The sequence below is a fragment of the Haplochromis burtoni genome, unplaced genomic scaffold (genome assembly GCF_018398535.1).
Source record: "Haplochromis burtoni strain Fernald_Lab_line unplaced genomic scaffold, NCSU_Asbu1 Contig_253, whole genome shotgun sequence".
NCBI classification, from domain to species: domain Eukaryota; kingdom Metazoa; phylum Chordata; class Actinopteri; order Cichliformes; family Cichlidae; genus Haplochromis; species Haplochromis burtoni.
The window spans coordinates 17,340-36,392 of record NW_024582614.1 but is presented as its reverse complement, the minus strand read 5'-3'; the positions used below and the strand labels follow the sequence as shown (position 1 = coordinate 36,392).

The 19,053-nt window shown below is 38.4% G+C and overlaps 2 protein-coding genes across 2 annotated transcripts in view; both read right to left on the bottom strand.

The window, feature by feature from the left end:
* Positions 1–863: 863 nt before the first annotated feature.
* Positions 864–5,490, bottom strand: LOC102300351 (cell adhesion molecule 4). The gene is made up of 5 exons (XM_005938489.3): positions 5,149–5,490; positions 3,576–3,845; positions 3,015–3,347; positions 1,865–2,122; positions 864–1,757 (listed from the first exon to the last, which is right to left on the bottom strand). Exons 1-5 carry the CDS (start codon positions 5,462–5,464, stop codon positions 1,558–1,560), a joined length of 1,377 nt encoding a protein of 458 aa, XP_005938551.3. The 5' UTR covers positions 5,465–5,490; the 3' UTR covers positions 864–1,557.
* Positions 5,491–15,896: 10,406 nt separating this feature from the next.
* Positions 15,897–19,053, bottom strand: part of LOC102300653 (hemicentin-2-like) — an 8,439-nt gene continuing 5,282 nt past the window's right edge. Inside the window, exons 4-5 of the mRNA XM_005938490.2 lie at positions 16,216–16,473; positions 15,897–16,033 (exon numbers count right to left, since the gene is read on the bottom strand). Of these exons, the coding sequence (XP_005938552.1) occupies positions 15,897–16,033; positions 16,216–16,473 (395 nt within the window). The remainder of the gene's footprint in view (positions 16,034–16,215; positions 16,474–19,053) is intronic.

Sequence of the window (19,053 nt, the reverse complement as noted above, 5' to 3'; positions counted from 1 at the left end):
TAGAATCAGAAAAAAAAAATCAGTATACATGTTTCTATTTTTTTTTTTTCAAAAAAGGTTCTGTAATTTATTTACATTTTAAAAATAAACACAAGCTCCAGTGTGCACTGTATTATTACAACTTAGCCTTTTTCACTAATACCCACAATATAACAATAAACAATCACACATACTATACACAAACATACATGGATGTGGCAACCGTTGGTAGGTCACTAGCTGTTTGTTTGAATCGTAGATAATATATGAAAGATGGGAGTTGCTAACAGGTCAGAAACATGACGCCTAACATGTCTTAGATGGTGTCAAACCTGAGGCTTCAAAACCTCAGCCAGTGGGTGGTGTCACAGAGACCACTTATTTTTTACACTTTAGACTTTCTGAGGGTTTCAGGGCTTCAGTGGAAATTTCATAACGGATGTGAACAACAAAACACTTCAGCCTTGTCTATTTCCCATCAGCCGGTAGAAGCATGGCTCTAAGTTGGCACGCTCCTCTTCCAGATTCCTGGCAATGATGGAAGCTGCAAGTCTGAGGCAGCGTGCTGGCAGAGCCAATAACCTGCATGTTTCACATTTCTCCTCTGATTCTCTACAGTGGAGGTCAGGAGTGCAAAGCTAGCCTGACACAATTACAGCCACTACACTCGTTGAAGGAAGCAACAGAAATTCTCCTTTAGACTTTAGTACAAAAAAAGCACATGTCTAAATAAACATACAAAGTCATTTAAATTATTTTTATACAAACAAAACAGTTAAACAGCATGTTCATCCACACAGCAGTGATAGTGGATATTCAGCCCTCTGCTTGCATATGGATTTGATAGCATTAATTTACTTTCACATTTGCCAAAACAAATTGAAAAAAAAAAAAAGTGTGCAGAATCTTTAAGTTAGTGTCCTGTTAGTCTTGAGTTTGTACTTTTACAGTCACCAAATACTGAAAACATAACTTAAAATAATATCAAATATTTCTCATAGAACTCGATTTTCTCAGCAGTCAACAGTCAAAATCGAGAATGTTTTACATCTTGCTACTAGTTCAAAGTAGTGGCAGAAATACAGACAAAGGCCAGTAAGCTGCTGCCATGACAACAGTACTAAATTCCAGGCTGTGTAACAGTTCAAGGAAAAAGCTGGTGACATCCTATGTTTTCAGTCTATATCGACACGGGAACTTTGAATTCCACACTCACTACAATGAAATCCAGAGATCACTCCTTAAAAGCTGCAACCCAAGACCTGGATTTAAGGCAGCATATTTACAGGAAGTGACTGCAGAACCGCTGCTGACTGTGTTACAGTACCTTAAAAGCAGAAGCTTGTTAAAAGAGAAAGAAGCTTTTTTTCCATTCAGTATTTAGGTCACCGGTCACGTCACTTAAAGTCTTCATTTCATGCTGTCATTTTTGTTGTTTGGTGTCATCAGATGTCATCAGTAGAGGAAGGTAACCACTACCTCAATCAAACCGGGATGATGTCAAACTTGACAAATTGACTTGAAGAATTAGACAGCACCTAATGTCGAAGAAACTGCTCCAGACTGTTTGTCCACAGTTCAGATATTCTCGCAGTTTTGCAGAGGCAAGGCAGTGCGCATAGGAAACCGTAAAACATCCTTTAGGTTGTAGCTTCCCTTTCGGTTTTGTTTATAGACAAGACAACATAGCACACAAAGTATGAGGACAAACAGAACAGCCACAAATACCCCGACTATTATCCATATCCAGGGGAAAGCTGCAGAGTTGGGAATAGAGGCTTTGGTAAAGAAAACAGAAAAAGAGAATATTCAAATGAGTCAAACAGAAAATATCCAAACGCTGCTTGAATTGAAACTGGATGTGAAAAACAAACTAAAATCTCACCTTGTACATCAACGTTAAACTCCTTGGTGACATTCCCTACTGTGTTGCTCACAGTGCAGATATACTGTCCTTCATGCTCAAAGCCGACAGAACTGATAGTGAGAACGCTGCCAGTGTAGGAAGATGAGCTATTTTTTGGGCGTGTCCAGGTGTATGAGGGGCTGGGGTTTCCCACAGAGGAGCAGTTCAGGTGTAGAGTGTCTCCTTCCGTGATTGTGATCACATCTGGATTTGGTGGCTCATTGAGCTCAGGCCCATCTGTGTGATTATTGAAGGAAAAAAAAGAACAAAAGATTTAGCAAAACAAACAATTTTGGAAGAGAAATTCAACATAGGGAAACATGGGCCTGTTTTCACAGTCGCGCAATTTTGTTAATCTCTGTAACTTTTCATCTGTGATAATTGACAGAGAAAATGTTTAACACGTTGGAAACGTAAAACAGATTATTCACTAACATAATATACAGCAGAAACTGGAAAGCACTGTCCACAGTTCAGCCCATTTCGCTTAATTTCTACTCTTTAAGATTTCAAAGGATCATATTTTACCAGTTTGTCCACTTCATGATGTTTAACTGCTCTACTTACTTTGCAGGTTAATGCTCACCGCACTAAACATCTGACATAAAGTTTATATTACATGCAGTGTGACATTAATAGGTCAGTCTGACAGTTCAGAGAGTTATTCTAGCCATATGGCACTCTGAAAGGAGTGGATGAGTTTTTCTGGAGTGGCTTTAACATAATAAAAAGAACAGACTTTTCTTTCTTGAAGATTTGTTGCAGTCAATTGCTTCCAGATTTAAATTGATATATACTAAAAAAATTTCATTTAGAGTTTAAACACAATTATTATTATTTTTTAAGGTTCACAAACAAAGTGGAGTTCTATTTTTTGGTCTCTACAAACACACTGAGTGTTTTAGTTTTTAGCAGCTAAATCCTCCACTATGTTCATCAGCTTGTGTCAGTCAACAGTTTGTTGATGATGCTTTTTAGAGCCTGTTCATTAACAGTGATGAGAGGTGTGAGGAAGAATCAAAACAGTAAAGTAATGGGACATAAAACTAAACCAGTGACATGAAACATGCTCAAAATGTTAAACTCTGAGGAACAGAACAAAGAGCGTCTTTATTTCTCTCAGACTCACAGTAGACTGGAGGAGCAGAGAATTTTTCTGATGTCACCACTGGAGGGCTCTGTGGTCCAGCTGGTCCCAGCTCCAGCTTGGCTTCGCACCAGTACTGGGCTCCATCATCTTTTCTACTGGGGGTGATGTTCAGAGTGAAGGTCTCATTCACTGGTTTCTTTTGTTCACTCCTGGACTGTAGGTGACGCAGTGCTGTGTTTCCTCTGTAGAAGGTCACATTGAGCTTTTCAACAGGAGCTACGTTCTGTACGCTACACTGCAGGGTGTACTGCTGATTCTCAAACATCATCTCAGTGTGGTTTACAAAGCTGATGGAGACACTTTCTGGAAGCTCTGTGAAGACAAGGAAAGAAACAAAAATGTAAAGAACAACATAGAATGTAAGCTAGAGGTTGGTCTGCAGCAGCTGAGAGTATGAATCCATCCAACTGTATGTTTCCACAAATAATTAATAAATATAATAATAAGGTTATAAAGCAATTTTCACTTTAGAATTATAACTAAGTATAAGTGATGTAAAATTCACTAATGCATCTCCTGGTATAAAGTAAACATACTTACGATAAAGAGTTGGATTCAGAACGCTAGTACACTGAACATCAGCATCATTGGTATAATAGCACTGTAGAGATATGCCCCATTCAGTCAGTCTGTCAACTGTCCAGAACATCGTGGTTCCATTTTGTGAAACTTTTCCCACAGGGTGCTCCAAACCTGAAACATCTCCACTGCAGTCCTTCTGACATACAACACATGTAACATTGGCTGGGTCACCGTACTTCACTACCAGCGCAGATGGAGTGAACACAGGAGATTCTGTGCAGATAGAACCTGTAAGAAACACATCCAGTGTTGTTATTTGGTAGATTAGCAGATACACTTCATACACAGTGTGCACTATTTTAGTCAGACATTACTGTATATTTTGTATCCTATAAAAGGTTTTGCAACCCAATAAAATCTTTGTACATTATATGGCTCTGCTGTTCTCTGTGTGTATATGTTTATTTAAAATCAAACACAAAATTAATCAGCAAGATTATACAAGTAGATTCAACTTCTCAATTGATATCAGAACATTTTGTACAAGGTTTATATATAATAAGAATAAGAATAAGGATTAAGAAAGCAGAGAGACGTTGTTTGCATAGTTACACTCTGGTGACAAGTTAAAGGAAAAATTTGAACAGTCGAACCCTGCAGTGGGAAGTTTTGGCCCTTATGTGCATCTTTCCTTGAGGCACAGTCAGAGCAAATCAATCATAAAGTTGTTCTGAGTGATCAGTCGATCCTGTTCCATCCTAATTGGTCTCACTTTCATAAAGTGTGAGTTAAACCAATCTGTTAAACCAACATCAGTTAAACCAATCAGAGACCCGGGTCTCTGATTGGTTTAATGACTATAAAAAAGCATGTAAATTATATGCTACAGACCTCGCGGTCACTATAGATCTCAAATCAGTTTAACCAGTGTGGGTTAGCCTGATCAGATCCAGATATGTGAAAAAGAGTAACTGTAACTGTGCAGGTTACAGGCTACTGTAGTTTATTTGAATGAAGTTTTCCTAAGTCTCCTGCTAAGCAAATATATTCATCACAAATGGAAAATGTCTGACAGTCTTTGTAGGAAAGCTACTTTCGGCTGCTCCCAACAACAGATCACCACAGCGGGAAGCTTGATGAAGTTTGATGTGGCAGATTTTTAGGTCAGCTGCCATCCGGACACAGTCCCAAATGGATCAAAGCGGAGAATTTGTAAATCCCTACGCCATGGAGCCACTTTGTAATACATTTTTATCGCTCTAATTTATACACTGTCTGGTTTCTCAGCCACCACCAAAACACCAAACGAATGAACAGCTTTAGGAAGAATGCTTTTCCATCGGTAGAGGGGTCCGGAGATTTTGGAGGTCGATTCTAAGAAGCACTTTGCTAGTAAAACTTTATGTTGACTCCTTTTATCCCCCCCCATCTATTTAATAACATGAGACATAATGAAATAATTAAATCTGTAAGTCTCATAATAAAAACACGAAGCGTCAAACTGTTGTATTACTTTGAAGCAGCAACACTCTACCCCCCAAAAGTACGGGGGAAAAAAATCTCTGAGCACAACAGATAACGGGACACTTACCAGAGGCGGACACGCGGACGTCTCGGAAGGAGATCATCAAAGAAATAACGAGGAAAAGGTAACAGGAAAGCATCGTGTCCAGATAGTTTCGTTGGGAAAACGAAAAAGAAAAAACGTTTGTTAATAAAAAATCTCCGAGCCCAAAGTTTGTTGGCCAGATGGTGTCTGTAATGAACTGAGAGCAGAACAGATAGCAACATGGAGGTCCACGCTCCTTTATAAGCTGTGGGCGTGGATCAGCGGGCTGGTCTTCTCTTTGGGAAAGTGAAATCAAAAACATCCATCCGGGAAATCTGAATTTTCGGGGAAATCCCATTAAGAAAAATAAGCGATGAGCTCATGTCAGCCTCATAGCAGTCAGGTCCTCTAAACACCACGACCCCCCCACCACCACCACCACACACACACACACACACACACACACACAACTGTTTAAAGGGGAGAGGGAGGGGAGACAGGAGGACAAAGGAGGGGAACAACTAAGCTGTAGTGCCTCTTCACCTCACTGTGCAATACTTTTGTAAATAGTCAACAGTGCAATAGACTCAATACTTGAAATGTGCAATTCACTTGTATTTTTATTTTTTATTCCTATTTATTCTATTTATCCCCTTCGTATATTTTATTTATATGTCTCTGTATTTATATGTGTGTGTGTGTGTGTGTGTGTGTGTGTGTGTGTGTGTGTGTGTGTGTGTGTGTGTGTGTGTGTGTGTGTGTATATATAATATTCTGTAACTGTAACTTCTGTCGGTGCTGTGCTTTTGGAAACCGAATTTCCCAGAGGAACCCACCCGAGGGATTAATAAAGTTTTATCTTATCTTATCTTATCTTACACACACACACACAAACACACACACACACACACACACTGGTAAATGAAAACGTGTATGTAGTCTGACTGATCTGAGTGATAAATTCTAAAATGTGCAGTGTTTTGCTTTTAAATGTATAAATAAGAAATATTTCAATAAACTCAAAAACTTCAGCAAATATACTTTATGTCCCTTCCTGCTGGTCTGCACACACAAATGCTGAGGCCTAGTTATTTCAGTGAAGCAGATTTCCCTTATCTCTTTCCTGTGAAGCCTTCCTCCAGGACAAAGTCGTGCTCAGGACCAGCTCTCAACTGCTAAGACTGAAGCATTAAAAGCCCTTTAGCCTGTCTTCCTATCTGTTTCATTCCTTCACACTTCAGAAATGATCTACAACCTTGTTTAGTCACTCCTCCTTAGTTATTTTTAGTCTGTTTATTCTCGCTCCCCCTTACTCCAGCTTGAAGTCATAAGAGGCACGACTACATATCAGAACATCTGGAAGTGCAGCAGCAGAGCCACACGAGTGAAACAGAGAGACCAAGCCATCTGAAGAAAACTTGTAATTCGTTCATGTCATTCATTTGAGTCAGGGACGAAAGTTTCATAATCATAAAAACACAGTGTTGTGAAGTTTAAATCTCCCCAAACGAACTGATTTGTCACACAGACTAGATCAAACAAATGCATTTATCCATTCTCCAATTAAAAAAATCACAATATCAGTGACATTGTCTAAAGTATACTATTCTCTTTATAGCTCCTATAATATTTTTATATGTAACAGTAAAAACGAACAAGTGTTAGTGAAAAGGCTTTTGACTCGGGGGTCACTGGTAATCGTGCTGAGCCTTAAGGAGTGTAAAGACAGTTTACATTCCCAACATGCTTCTGTGTTTACTAAAATCTTGCCTCCCTTTGCTTTTTGGACTCATTTTAATGCTTTGGTTTTCATTTTTTGAGGCAGATACAAAAATGTTGGTTGTGAGCCAACCACTGAAACCATGGCAACATTAAATGAGGAAATTCTGAAGGTGTTAGTCATTTATAAAAAGTTTTCAAGTCATGCTGTTGGTATAGTATGAGCTACAATTTGTTATTCACACCAAACATCTTTTTTAATATTAATCCAAGTAAAAGCACTGATATGAATCTGTAAAATGTTTGTGCTACAGACACTAAGGCATGTAATATGTTACTCAAGCAAAATTTTTTTAACTAGAAGTAGACAAATGAACTTAAAGTAGTAACACAGAAGCTCTCAATGCAGAAAATGCTGGCTAATGCTGGAGTTTGCTGTTGTAAGGCTGCCATCCCAGATTCCAGTTACTTAGCTTCATTTTAGATTTATCTTCATGATGTTTGCTATTGTATGTAAAATGCGTTATTTAAATAGAGTGGACATGAACTGAACATTGGTTAGATGGTTGTGAAACACGTGGATTTTATTTGATCATCAAAAAAGAATCAAAAATAGTTTTAGAAAAAGAAAATCATAGTTCTGAGCCATTAATGGAAGTAAACTCAGGCTGAATAAAAACAGCAAAACACAACAAACCAACAGCTTCAACAAAACCTACAAACAAAACTGAAGTGGCAAAAAGTGACCTAACAAACAGAGGTCAAAAGGAAAAACAAGCAAACACTAAGAAATGATCTGAATACAAAGAAACTAAAGCACTTTAACTTTTCATTAATCACTTCCAACATAACTAAATACTGGATTTAAATGTCAAATGAGATCAACTATATACTTAAAAGCGACCACTGCTGTCATCACCTCATGATCTGAGGACACTTGACACATTCCAGTCTGGACTTCCTGTGACTGTGAGCGCAGCTTTCCAGCAACCAATGGTTATTCAAAATGTTACAAGTAGGAAAATCAAGCAGGATGATGTAAGTTTGTTAGTGAGTCAGGAAGTCAAAGGTTTTTCGGGACTAAAGTGACAGGGGAGGTGCTTCTGTGCATGAAGACTTGGAAAGCCTCAAAGAGACCAATCAGGGCAGTGAAGGGAAGAGAGAACGAGGAGTGTTAAACATCTAATGGTGAAGGAGTTTATATTCTGTTTGACTGGAGCTTCAGACAAAACTTCCAGATAAAGTTAAACTGGACTCTGTGAGCTTTCTGGTTAGACCTTATCTCTCTGCTTCTCTGTGCTGGGACAGTGCCAGACATGCTGGTGCCATTTGTAGTGTAAAGGCATACGGTGGTATTCTCAGTGCGATCACAGATTTTAGGGATGTGAATTCAGTCTTGTGTTTTTGTAATGTGTAGTAACTGAAATGTGGGTGAGCGAGGGAACAGCTAAATAGATGCAGTTCATAATCCACATATCAGAGACACTGGATTATTATTAGATTTTTAGAATCAATGAATGAATGTGAGATTTTAATCAGTAAATATTGCTACTGGATAATATTGGATAATTGAATAATTAACTCAAAGTGTTTAAATGATGGAAGAATCACAAGAATCAGAATTATAACAACAGAATCAGCCTCAGTCTCACATAAACTACCAGACAAGTTGGATCACATCTACATCAGTAGAAAGAATCCATAAGCAGGATCTGAAAACATGAGATTAAAAACTCAAATTCACGTCATTATTGTGTGAACTGGGGCTAATTAAACTGGGAAAAATAATTAAACTGGCTTTAAAATACATTTCTCTTACTTTAGTTAAGTTTATTCCTTATTTTAGTTAGTTGTTTATTTAGTTGAGTGAAGGGAACTCGCAAAGTAAGAATTTCATTGCTCTGCACGGCCACTTGTGTTTTGTGGTGTATATGACAATAAACTTCTTGAATCCTGAATCTTACTGAGCACATTCCTAGAATACTATACCCACAGAATTAAGGAGTGTAACATCTGCCCAACATCTCCTTTCTCCAGATCTATTAAACTGTGGTTATCAGATAACCATAGTTTGAAGTAGAGTCACTGAAAGTCTGTAATGTTACAGGGCTTTTTCAGTAAATACCTCAGACAAGGAAGTTATGTTTTTGGTAGCATTGGATGTTATTCTGTTGGTAAAAAGAACATTTTGAAAAAAAATATGAAATCTTGTGGAGTGGAGTCATGGAAATTTGTCTGCAGTCCACTCCGGTCCTGCTCCTACACAGTGTTTGTGAAACATAATGAAACGTGGACATGACAACACAAGCTTGAGAACACAGGGAGAGACACACGGGTACAGATAAGGGAGACGAAAGCATAACTAAGACAGACTTACATCGAAGACAGGAAAGACTCATGAATACGGAGACATGGATAAAAACATACACTAGAATAAATCACTCAATAAACCCTAACTAAATAACACAAGAACTTAACATTGATGCAATCTAACAAAAGAAAAACAAAAATACAAAATAAACTCAAAACACTGGGTCACAGATCCAGGCCCTGACAATTCCTTTGGACCTCTGACGGCTTCTTTGAGGTCAAATAAGGTTAAACTTTCATAAAATGTCTTTTATCTTTAAAACTGTGGTTAAAATTTAGTGCCTTTGTTAATATTGGCAACATTTATAAAATGATAGTGGAGATCTTAAATATGACATTATAGTTTACAATCAAATATCATGTCACAAATGATATCAAACCTGATTTATATTTTACATCAAGTTGAATCCAAAGTTTGTTACATCTTTAAAAATGAGAAAGACAATGACTTGTTAGTTAGAAATATACTGTAGCATAATATTATATAATAGGCTGAAGTTGTTCACATCCAGTTATTTACAAATCAATACCTTGTCCATTACCTGCTCCTACATAGTGTATGTGTATAAAATACAATACTATTCCCTAAAAGTAAACACTGCTCAGAGACTGAGCTGCATTAGCGGAGGTTTGTGCTTCATCTTGTTAATATTTTTCTGTGTGTTTGTGAGTTTGTATAACTGCTTTTAAAGTTTGATTTGCCACATGGATGTGTGGTTGTTTTTTGGGTTTTTTTTACATATACGTGTTTCTGTTTAAATTCACAACACATTAAACAGTATAATGAATCAAATCAGAGCATTCATTGTTTCAGTTTCCCGTTGGTAAAGAAGAAATGAAAGTAAAGGTGGCAAAAACCGTGGGAATGGTCGGAGTCATACTTTAGTTAGCTTAGCTTCACTAGTTCGTTTGTCAGCCTCCAGTGACCAGAAGAAGAAGAAAAATGCCTATGTTTTTCTTTCTAGCTTTTCCACTGATTTTTATTCAGGCTCAGTGAAAGGTTCACCTTATAACTCGAGCTAATCTCTGATGTTCATTCATGAGGTTACAAATTGCCAACAGAGAAAAAATGCTTTAAAGTAGCTTAAAAACCTTAAAGATGTCTAGTTTTGGACAGAGCCAAGTCATTTCTGGACTTCGCCCTCTGCCTGTTCCTCTTCTGGTTTGTTTTGATTATCTGACTGCTTCCACATATCTGAGTCAAGCTCTGACATGAAGATTTGCATTTTGCAGTTTTACCCGTCTGCCTCCTCTTAACCTGTCCTCCTGAAACTTTTAAATAAGAAACATGCACACAAACACACAGAGGGGAGAAAACACACACGCTGGAGGCAAAACTGAGCAGCCTTTAAATTTCACCAGGACTTCGTTGATTGTTTGGAAATGAAAATGCTAAAACATAAATGCATATTTCTACATTCAGATTCCACTTAACAGTACATCTATATACTTCAGCTTTGACCTGTAACAGGCCTGCGTCAGATTAGCTAAAACTGAGTTTTCAGTTCTGCAAAGTTGACAGAAGTGGAAAAAATGAAGCAACAGTGGATCGATGAGTTTCACTGAGGAGTGGATTACGTTTGCATCCTGACGGGACTTTTTTTTCTCAGTACGTCTAATTTTAACACTATGACTTTGATTAAAAGAACTGGCAGCTAGTCATACTGCCAGTACTCCTATGAGAATATAAAGAAGTCACAGCTCTCTGAGTGATGACTGATACCTCTTACAGACACTGAAAGCTTCTACAAACAAAAAAAACAGAAATAACAGCTTGACAGGATCGATTCTAGTTTGCTTTATTCTAAAGTTTAGCTAACTGGTAGGCCCTGTCATCAAATTACACTCTGCTGTCAGGGTTTTCATGCTTTTACGCCTTTCTTCGGCCTCATTAGCTTATTTGTTTTTATGTGTACACTCATACTATTTATTTTATATGTTTTTATTCTTATAGTTAATCTGCTGAATTCAATTATATGAAGTGTTTCCCATTTTTCTGTTTTGTTTCTTTTCCCCTCTCCTCGCCTGTAGCACACTGTCCTCTTACGACAGCTGGTCAGGTGAGAAGTGTGTGAGGCTTGTGCTGGTTACAGCCTGTCCAAACACATTAGGCTAATCTAGTATTAAAATATACTGATGCTGTATGGTTTCAGTTCAAGTTTGTTTCAGCAATAACTCATGTCCATCTTTTCTCACTGAATCAGAGTCAGAGAGACTTTATTTATCTCCAAGGGGCAATTAACAATAGCGTCCCCACTAATAACCCTCTATTCACAGTTATTTATATTCAGGGTCAAAGTGAGATACGTATAAACTACATAACTTTGTGAAAATGTCTTAATCAGGTAATATTCACATAAATAATCCAAGTTTGATGTGTGTGTGTGTGGTGTTATGTGAGAAAAGAAAGGTCATTGTTATTACATTACATGTTATGATTGTCTGACATGGGAATAGCTCAACCTTTAAATAACAGGAAATAGGCCTGGAGAATTATGTCACTACCATAGTAGCTCTGACTGTGATCTTGACTGAAAAGTTCAGATTCACGCAGATCATCAGCTTTTTCATATTACAGTTTTTTCTGATTGCTTAAGCACATTTTTTGTAACTATTGGCTAATTTTGCAAAACTCTTCACACAAATAAGAAAACCTGTCACCCAATAATCAAAACATTGTAGTTCTCTTGCAAAAGCAAACACAGCTAGATTAACTCTTCACACCTTCGTAAAAATGGTGTTTCCGTATCAAACAGTACACACAAGCCATCATCTACTAAGCACACAATGCGCCAACTGCACACTGATGGTATGAATACAAAACACATCTGGCTTTTGCTTTCTCTGTGCACAAGGTAGGCTATGTCAGTTTGAGCTCATACTTCTGTCATAGATCCATAAGCATAGAGGGATCCAAACTTCAAGTACTGGTGTTTATTCAAACACATCAAAACAAACACAAGTGTTTATTTCCAAGTATAGGATTATTTGCAATCGCCATAATGACTATATGGGTTACTTGGTCTGCAGTGAACATGCTTCCTCTGCCCCCAGCATCTGGTCATCTAGCAATTCTGTAAAGTAACAATTTCAGTATTTTTACATCAATGGTATTGGTGTGTTTCTCATTGGCATATGGCAGTGCTACAAATCTTTGTGCGAAGTGACTGTACTAACCGATTCTCATTTCAAGATGTCCTTATGGTACTTGCTACAGTGTAGCGGCTCGAGTTAGGCTGGACCCGTTGGCCAGCTACCCTCAGGGTCATTCCACGGTTGATTACATGGTCCACTATTGTAGCTCTGATGTCATCAGCAATTCTATTTCTTACTCTTCCTACCCTTCCTCTCCCCCCTCCTCATCTTCCTCTCCCCCCTCCTCGTCTTCCTCTTGCTCCTCCTTGTCCTTGTCGTCCTCTTCATCCTACTTCTTCACCTCCACGTCCTCTTCCTCGGCCTCCTCTACTTCTCACTCTTTCTGCTCCCTCCATTGTACTCCGCACACACAGCTTACCTGTATTATAGTGCTTAGGCTGATTGCAAAGTGAACTAATTATCTAAAAAAGTTTTCACATGTGAAAGTGTGCCAGACAGTTGGCAAATTAGTGTTAATGATAGCCATACATGTGTATACTTTTGCTAGGAGTGTGTTGGAAATTTGGTAATTGAGATGTAATGTGCATACATGCCTCCAGTATCTCAGATTATTATCTAGCGTCTTCTAGTGGTAAAACACAAGTATTACATTATTAAAGGTCCTCAGGAGGAGCTCACTAGAGAGTCAAACCTTTGGGCCCAGCGACCCCCTCACAGGTGAGAATATTTATCTATTATAATCTTGACACCATTTGTGCTCTTAGATGCAATTATTTGTTTAAAAACATTGAATAAAGACTAATTTGTCAGTGACATTAGTGACATTTTTAGTAAATTAATGTTAGTAAATTATTTTGCAGACTGGGTTTTAGGATCTTGAACCCCACTTTGAAATCCACTGCTCATCAACAGCTGGCAGAGCACAAATGTAACATTAAATCAGAGATGAAACTAATGATGAGTATAAACAATGAATCTTCCCTTGCAGATGTGCTTTGCTTTACAGCAAATTCACTTGCAGAAGTCAGACAGACAGAGGCTATGACAGGGAGGGATTTGAGTGATTTGTTCAGATAAGTGCGCTTGGATAGGCTGAGGATGAAATGGGACAAACAAAGACTTTAACAAATACAAACACGGATCCTTAAACGTACTCGTTCAAGACTCAAACATTATTCACTTCTCTCGCTGAACTAAAAAAAAAGTAAAAAATTAAATAAAAACTGTGGGTGAATAAACTGCAAGCATAACAGTGACAGCACTTTGTGTGAAGTTAAAAGTCTGTATGTTTGTATCTGTTTTCAAATTCAAATTTCAAATTCAAATTTTATTTGTCACACACACACAACCATACACAGTATGACATGGGGGTGAAATGCTTGTAGCTGTACAATGCCCGACCATTAAATGACAGAAGAAAAGTTTTACAATATTTACAATTTACTACAAAAATTTACAAATTAACTTAGGAATTTACAGTAAAGAATGTGCAAATAGCAGAAGAGATTATAAAGATAAGGATTATAAATTATAGGAATTATAGGATTATAGGAAATGTGTGGTGGTGCGTGTGGTGACGTGTGTGGGAGAGTCCAGTCCTACACCTGGTTCAGGCGCCCGAATAGCCTGGGGGAAGAAGCTCCTCCTCATTCTCTCTGTTTTGGCCTTAAGGGAGCGGAAGCGCTTCCCAGACCTCAACAGTGAGAAGAGTCCATTGTTGGGATGGGAGAGGTCCATCATAATCTTCCTAGCTTTGGACTTGCACCGCTTGGTGTAGATGGACAGCAGGTCAGGGAGCTCTGATTGAATGATGCGTTCATCAGTGATATCAACTCTATTTTTCAAGTCACCTATATTTGACAACAGCATAATAAAAATGGAAATATGGCCACACCAATGAAAAAACCCTGGAGGCGCCGCTGATCTGAAGACCCTGTTGCAGCAAATTTGAAGGACAATAATGTTTGTTTCTTAAAAGAAGAAACAAACATTGCCCAGGGGGCATCAGTTACAAAGTATTGATATGATAGCTCGTTAGTCTGTGTGTGTGTGTGTGTGCTTCTGTAACGAATAAATAAATGTCATTATGAATGCAGGTTGTTAGATAATTACACAGTGGCAGCTGTTGCTTAAACATAAGAAAACAAGGATCTAACATGAAATAATAATTAAACCACAGCTCTGAAATCTGTACTTAAGCTGAACAACAACAACAAACTACTGTAAATGCAACAAAGAGACATCGCTAACATCATGTAAGAGTTTTGATCAAGGAACATAAGTCAGTTAAGATGTTGCCCGAAGTATGCAAAGAATAATAACATTGCAATAAATATCCAGTAAATATCCAAACATACTGGTCACCTACACACACTCAGTGATCTTTGACAGTGACCTTTGTCCCACTGATATCACGAGGGAGTGAAGAGGACACCATGTGGTTGTTTTGTAGACAAAATGACACCCAGATGTTTTTGTGATATAACAAAGAAATTTATTTAACTGATAGTAAATTATTTTGCAGACCCCATGGCCCTACTTTGAGACTAATAATAATAATAAAAATACATTTTATTTTAAAAGCGCCTTTCAAAACACTCAGGGACACTGTACACAGCAGAATAGAGACAAGCAATAACAACAACAAGCATAACAGTTTACAAAGTTATAAAGATAAAATGTGGAGTAAATTTAAAAAGCAGAATGGAAAAGCTTATGTGGAATAGGCTATTGTGAGTTTTGAGTCTAGACTTAAAAAGCGAGAAGGAAGTGATGTTTATCATATCAGGAGGAAGGGAATTCCAAAGTCAAGGAGCAGAGAAAGCCCTGTGCCCCATGGTGGCTAACCGAGGGGAAGGGACAGAGAGAGGAGCCGAGAAGGAATGGTGATCTGAACCAGATCAGAGAGGTATGAAGGGGAGAGATGATGAATAGCCTTAAATGTATACAAAAGTATCGTGAAATTAATGCGGTATTTGAGCGGAAGCCAATGAAGCTGCTGCAGAGCAGGGGTGATGTGGTGCATAGAAGGGGTCCCGGTGATAATACGAGCAGCAGAGTTCGGGACACGTTGAAGCTTATGGAGAGATTTTTGACTAAGACCAAAAAGAAGAGAGTTGCAGTAATTGATCCGGGAAGTGACCAGGCTATGAACAAGAACAGCAGTGACATGTGGGAAAAGGACGGAGACGATTAATGTTACACAAATGGAAATATGCAGACCGAGTAATGTTATTGATGTGTGAGTTACAAGAGTACTATCGAGGACGACACCCAAACTTTTCACACATGGAGAAACAGAGACTGGCCAGTTATTGATTGTAATTGAAAAGCTATTAGTTCTGGATAGTGTTGTTTAGTGCCTACAAGCAGAAGCTCTGATGTGTTACTATTGAGTTTAAGAAAATTGGAAGAGAACCATGAATTTAGTTCGGCTAAACAGAGAGTGAGGGACTACGCTCATCAACAGCTGTATAAATATCTGTAACATTTAAAGAAAGAAATCAACTGTTGATCAGAAATGATCAGAAATGTGAAAGCTTGCCTTGCATATGTGCTAAACAGGAAGTTTGCTCACAGAGGATAGACAGACAAAGGTCATTTCTTCAGCTGTCAATAACAATAATTTTACTGAGTTTGTAGTTTCCCCTTTGCTTGCGTTTACAGTAGCATCCCAGTGACAGACCGACAAGGACCAGAACTCCCAGTAAGGTTCCACGTATTATGTATGGAATGGAGCTGACTGTAAAAAAGAAAAGAAGAATAATATACACGAGGCAAATTAAAAACACCAAAACAATCACAATGAATTTAATTCTTGGATTAAAGATTGGATTATTCTCAACTGCTGTATCATTTCTAGAGGAAAATATTGTGATTGATCTTCAGTGACTCATTTTCCAGGAAGTATCTGACAACACTCACCTTGTACATCAATGTTAAACTCCTTGGTGACAGTCCCTACAGTGTTGCTCGCAGTGCAGATATGCTGTCCTTCATGCTCAAACCCAACAGATTTAATAGTGAGAACGCTGCCACTGTAGGAAGGAGCGCTATTTAGTGGGAGTGTCCAGGTGTATGAGGGGCTGGGGTTTCCCACAGAGGAGCAGTTCAGGTGTAGAGTGTCTCCTTCCGTGATTGTGATCACATCTGGATTTGGTGGCTCATTGAGCTCAGGCCCATCTGTGTGATTATTGAAGAAGAAACAGAACACAATATATTAGCAAAATCAACCATTTTTAATTTAAAAGAGGAATGTTCACTGATGAACACATGAATTGTTTTGACAGTCAGACAATTCCTTTAATCTCTGCTGAACTGTGTACAATTAGCCTCTGAGGCTTTCTGGAGTTATTACTAAATGTTCTCATTTAATGTTATCCCCTCTAGGTCATATGATGCACATATACGTATGGTGGTTTCTGGATCCAGATGTGAGTCAGAGTAGCGAGTTAACAGTTGTGTCTGACATCAGACTCCTTTGTTTGGATAAGTTACCTGATTAAATGTGTTCATGTCACCGGCTCACATCAGTGATCAAACTGTGCTGTTGATTGTGATGATTTGAGAATCATGTTCATCTTAAATATGTTACTGAGGGGGTTTTAAATTAATAACAAAAACTTAACAAAGGTCAAAGGCAATATGACTATCACATAAAGACTGAGCATGCCCCTTGTGTCCACACTGAAGTGGAAGCACATATTCATGGAGAGTGGAAAGTATCAAATTACTGTCTCTAGTACACTATACTATACTTCACTTTCACCGTATGCTAGTATACTTAATACTTATTTTTCAGTGAGTAATATTTTACTATTTATTCCACTTCATTATATTTAACTGCTGCAGTTACCTTGCAGGGTGTTGCTCTTTATACAAAACATAATATACAGTATACACCAAAAAACTACCAAAAGTTTGTACACATAATCTCGTTTAATGTTTTTTCTTTATTTTTACTACTTTCATTATTGTAGATACTTACTGAAGACATCAAATATATGAAGCAAGATATATGGAATTATGTAGCAAAGAAATAAATGATAAATAACTCTAAAAATAATGTCTTATATTTTAGATTCCTCAAAGTAGCCACCCTTTGCTTTGTTAACAGCGTTACAAACCCTTGGTCTTCTCTCAATGAGCTTCATGATGCTCACCTGTTTGTACTTCACAGGTGTGACTTGTCATTTTTCATTTGTGGAATTTCTTGTCTTCTTAATTATTGTTGGGACCATCAGTTGTGTTGTGCAGAAGGTTGGTACCCAGCTGACAGCCCTATTTGACAACTGTTAGAATTCATATTAGGGGAAGAACCAATGAGCTAAGTAAAGAGAAATGACAGTTCATCATTACTTTAAGAACTAAAGGTCAGTCAGTCAGAATATTGCTAAAACATCAAGCACTACGAGGAAACTGGCTCACACGAGGACCACCCCAGGAAAGCAAGACCGAGAGTCACCTCTGCTTCTGAGGATAAATTCATCCGAGTCACCAGCCTCAGAAATCGCAAGTGAACAGCACCTCTGATCAGAGCCCAGATAAATGCCACACAGAGTTCCAGTAGCAGACACATCTCCACATCAGCTGTTCAGAGGAGACTGCGTGAATCAGGCCTTTATGGTCAAACAGCTGCTAAAAACCACAACTAAGGAAAGGCAACAATCAGAAGAGATTTGTTTGGGCCAAGAAACATAAGGATTGGACATTAAACCAGCGGAAATCTGTGCTTTGGTCTGATGAGTCCAAATCAGAGATCTTTGTTTCCACCTGCCGCGTCTTTGTGCAAAGCAGAAAAGGTGAACGGATGGTCTCTACATGTATAGTTCCCACTGTGAATCATGGAGGAGGTGGTGTGATGGTGTGGGGGTGCTCTCCTGGTGACACTGTTGGGGATTTATTCAAAATTGAAGGCACACTAAACCAACATGCCATCCTATCCAGTTTGCATTTAGTTGGACCATCATTTATTTTTCAACAGGACAATGACCCCAAACCCGCCTCCAGGCTGTGAGAGGCCTATTTGACCAAGAAGGAGAGTGATGGAGTGCACAGTCGTCTGACCGAAACCCAGTCGAGATTGTTTGGGATGAGATGGACCACAGAGCGAAGACAAAAAGACCAACAAGTGCTCAGCACCTCTGGGAACTCCTTCAAGACTGTTGCAAAAACATTTCAGGTGACGACCTCATGAAGCTCATTGAGAGAATGCCAAGAGTGCGCAAAGTAGTAATCAAAGGAACAGGTGGCTATTTTGAAGAATCTATAATATAAAACATGTTTTGAGTTATTTCACACTTTTTTGTTTATTACATAATTCCATACGTGTTCATAGTTTTGATGCCTTCAGAAGAATCTACAATGTAAATGTTCATGAAAATAAAGAAACGCCATTAAATCAGAAGGTGTGTCCAAACTTTTGACTGGTAGTGTACAGTGGGTATGGAAAGTATTCAGACCCACTTAAATTGTTCATTCTTTGCCTCTCCTCAGTGCAAGACACATGAATGCCCTCATGGAGTTTGCTAAAAAAAAACAAAACAAACAAACAAAACACCCGAAGGACTCCAAGATGGTGAGAAATAAGATTCTCTGGTCTGAAGAGACCAAGAGAACTTTTTGGCCTTAATTCTAAGTGGCATGTGTGGAGAAAACCAGGCACTGCTCACCACCTGCCCAGTACAGTCCCAACAGTGAAGCATGTTGGTGGCAGCATCATGCTGTGGGTGTGTTTTTCAGCTGCAGGGACAGGACGACTGG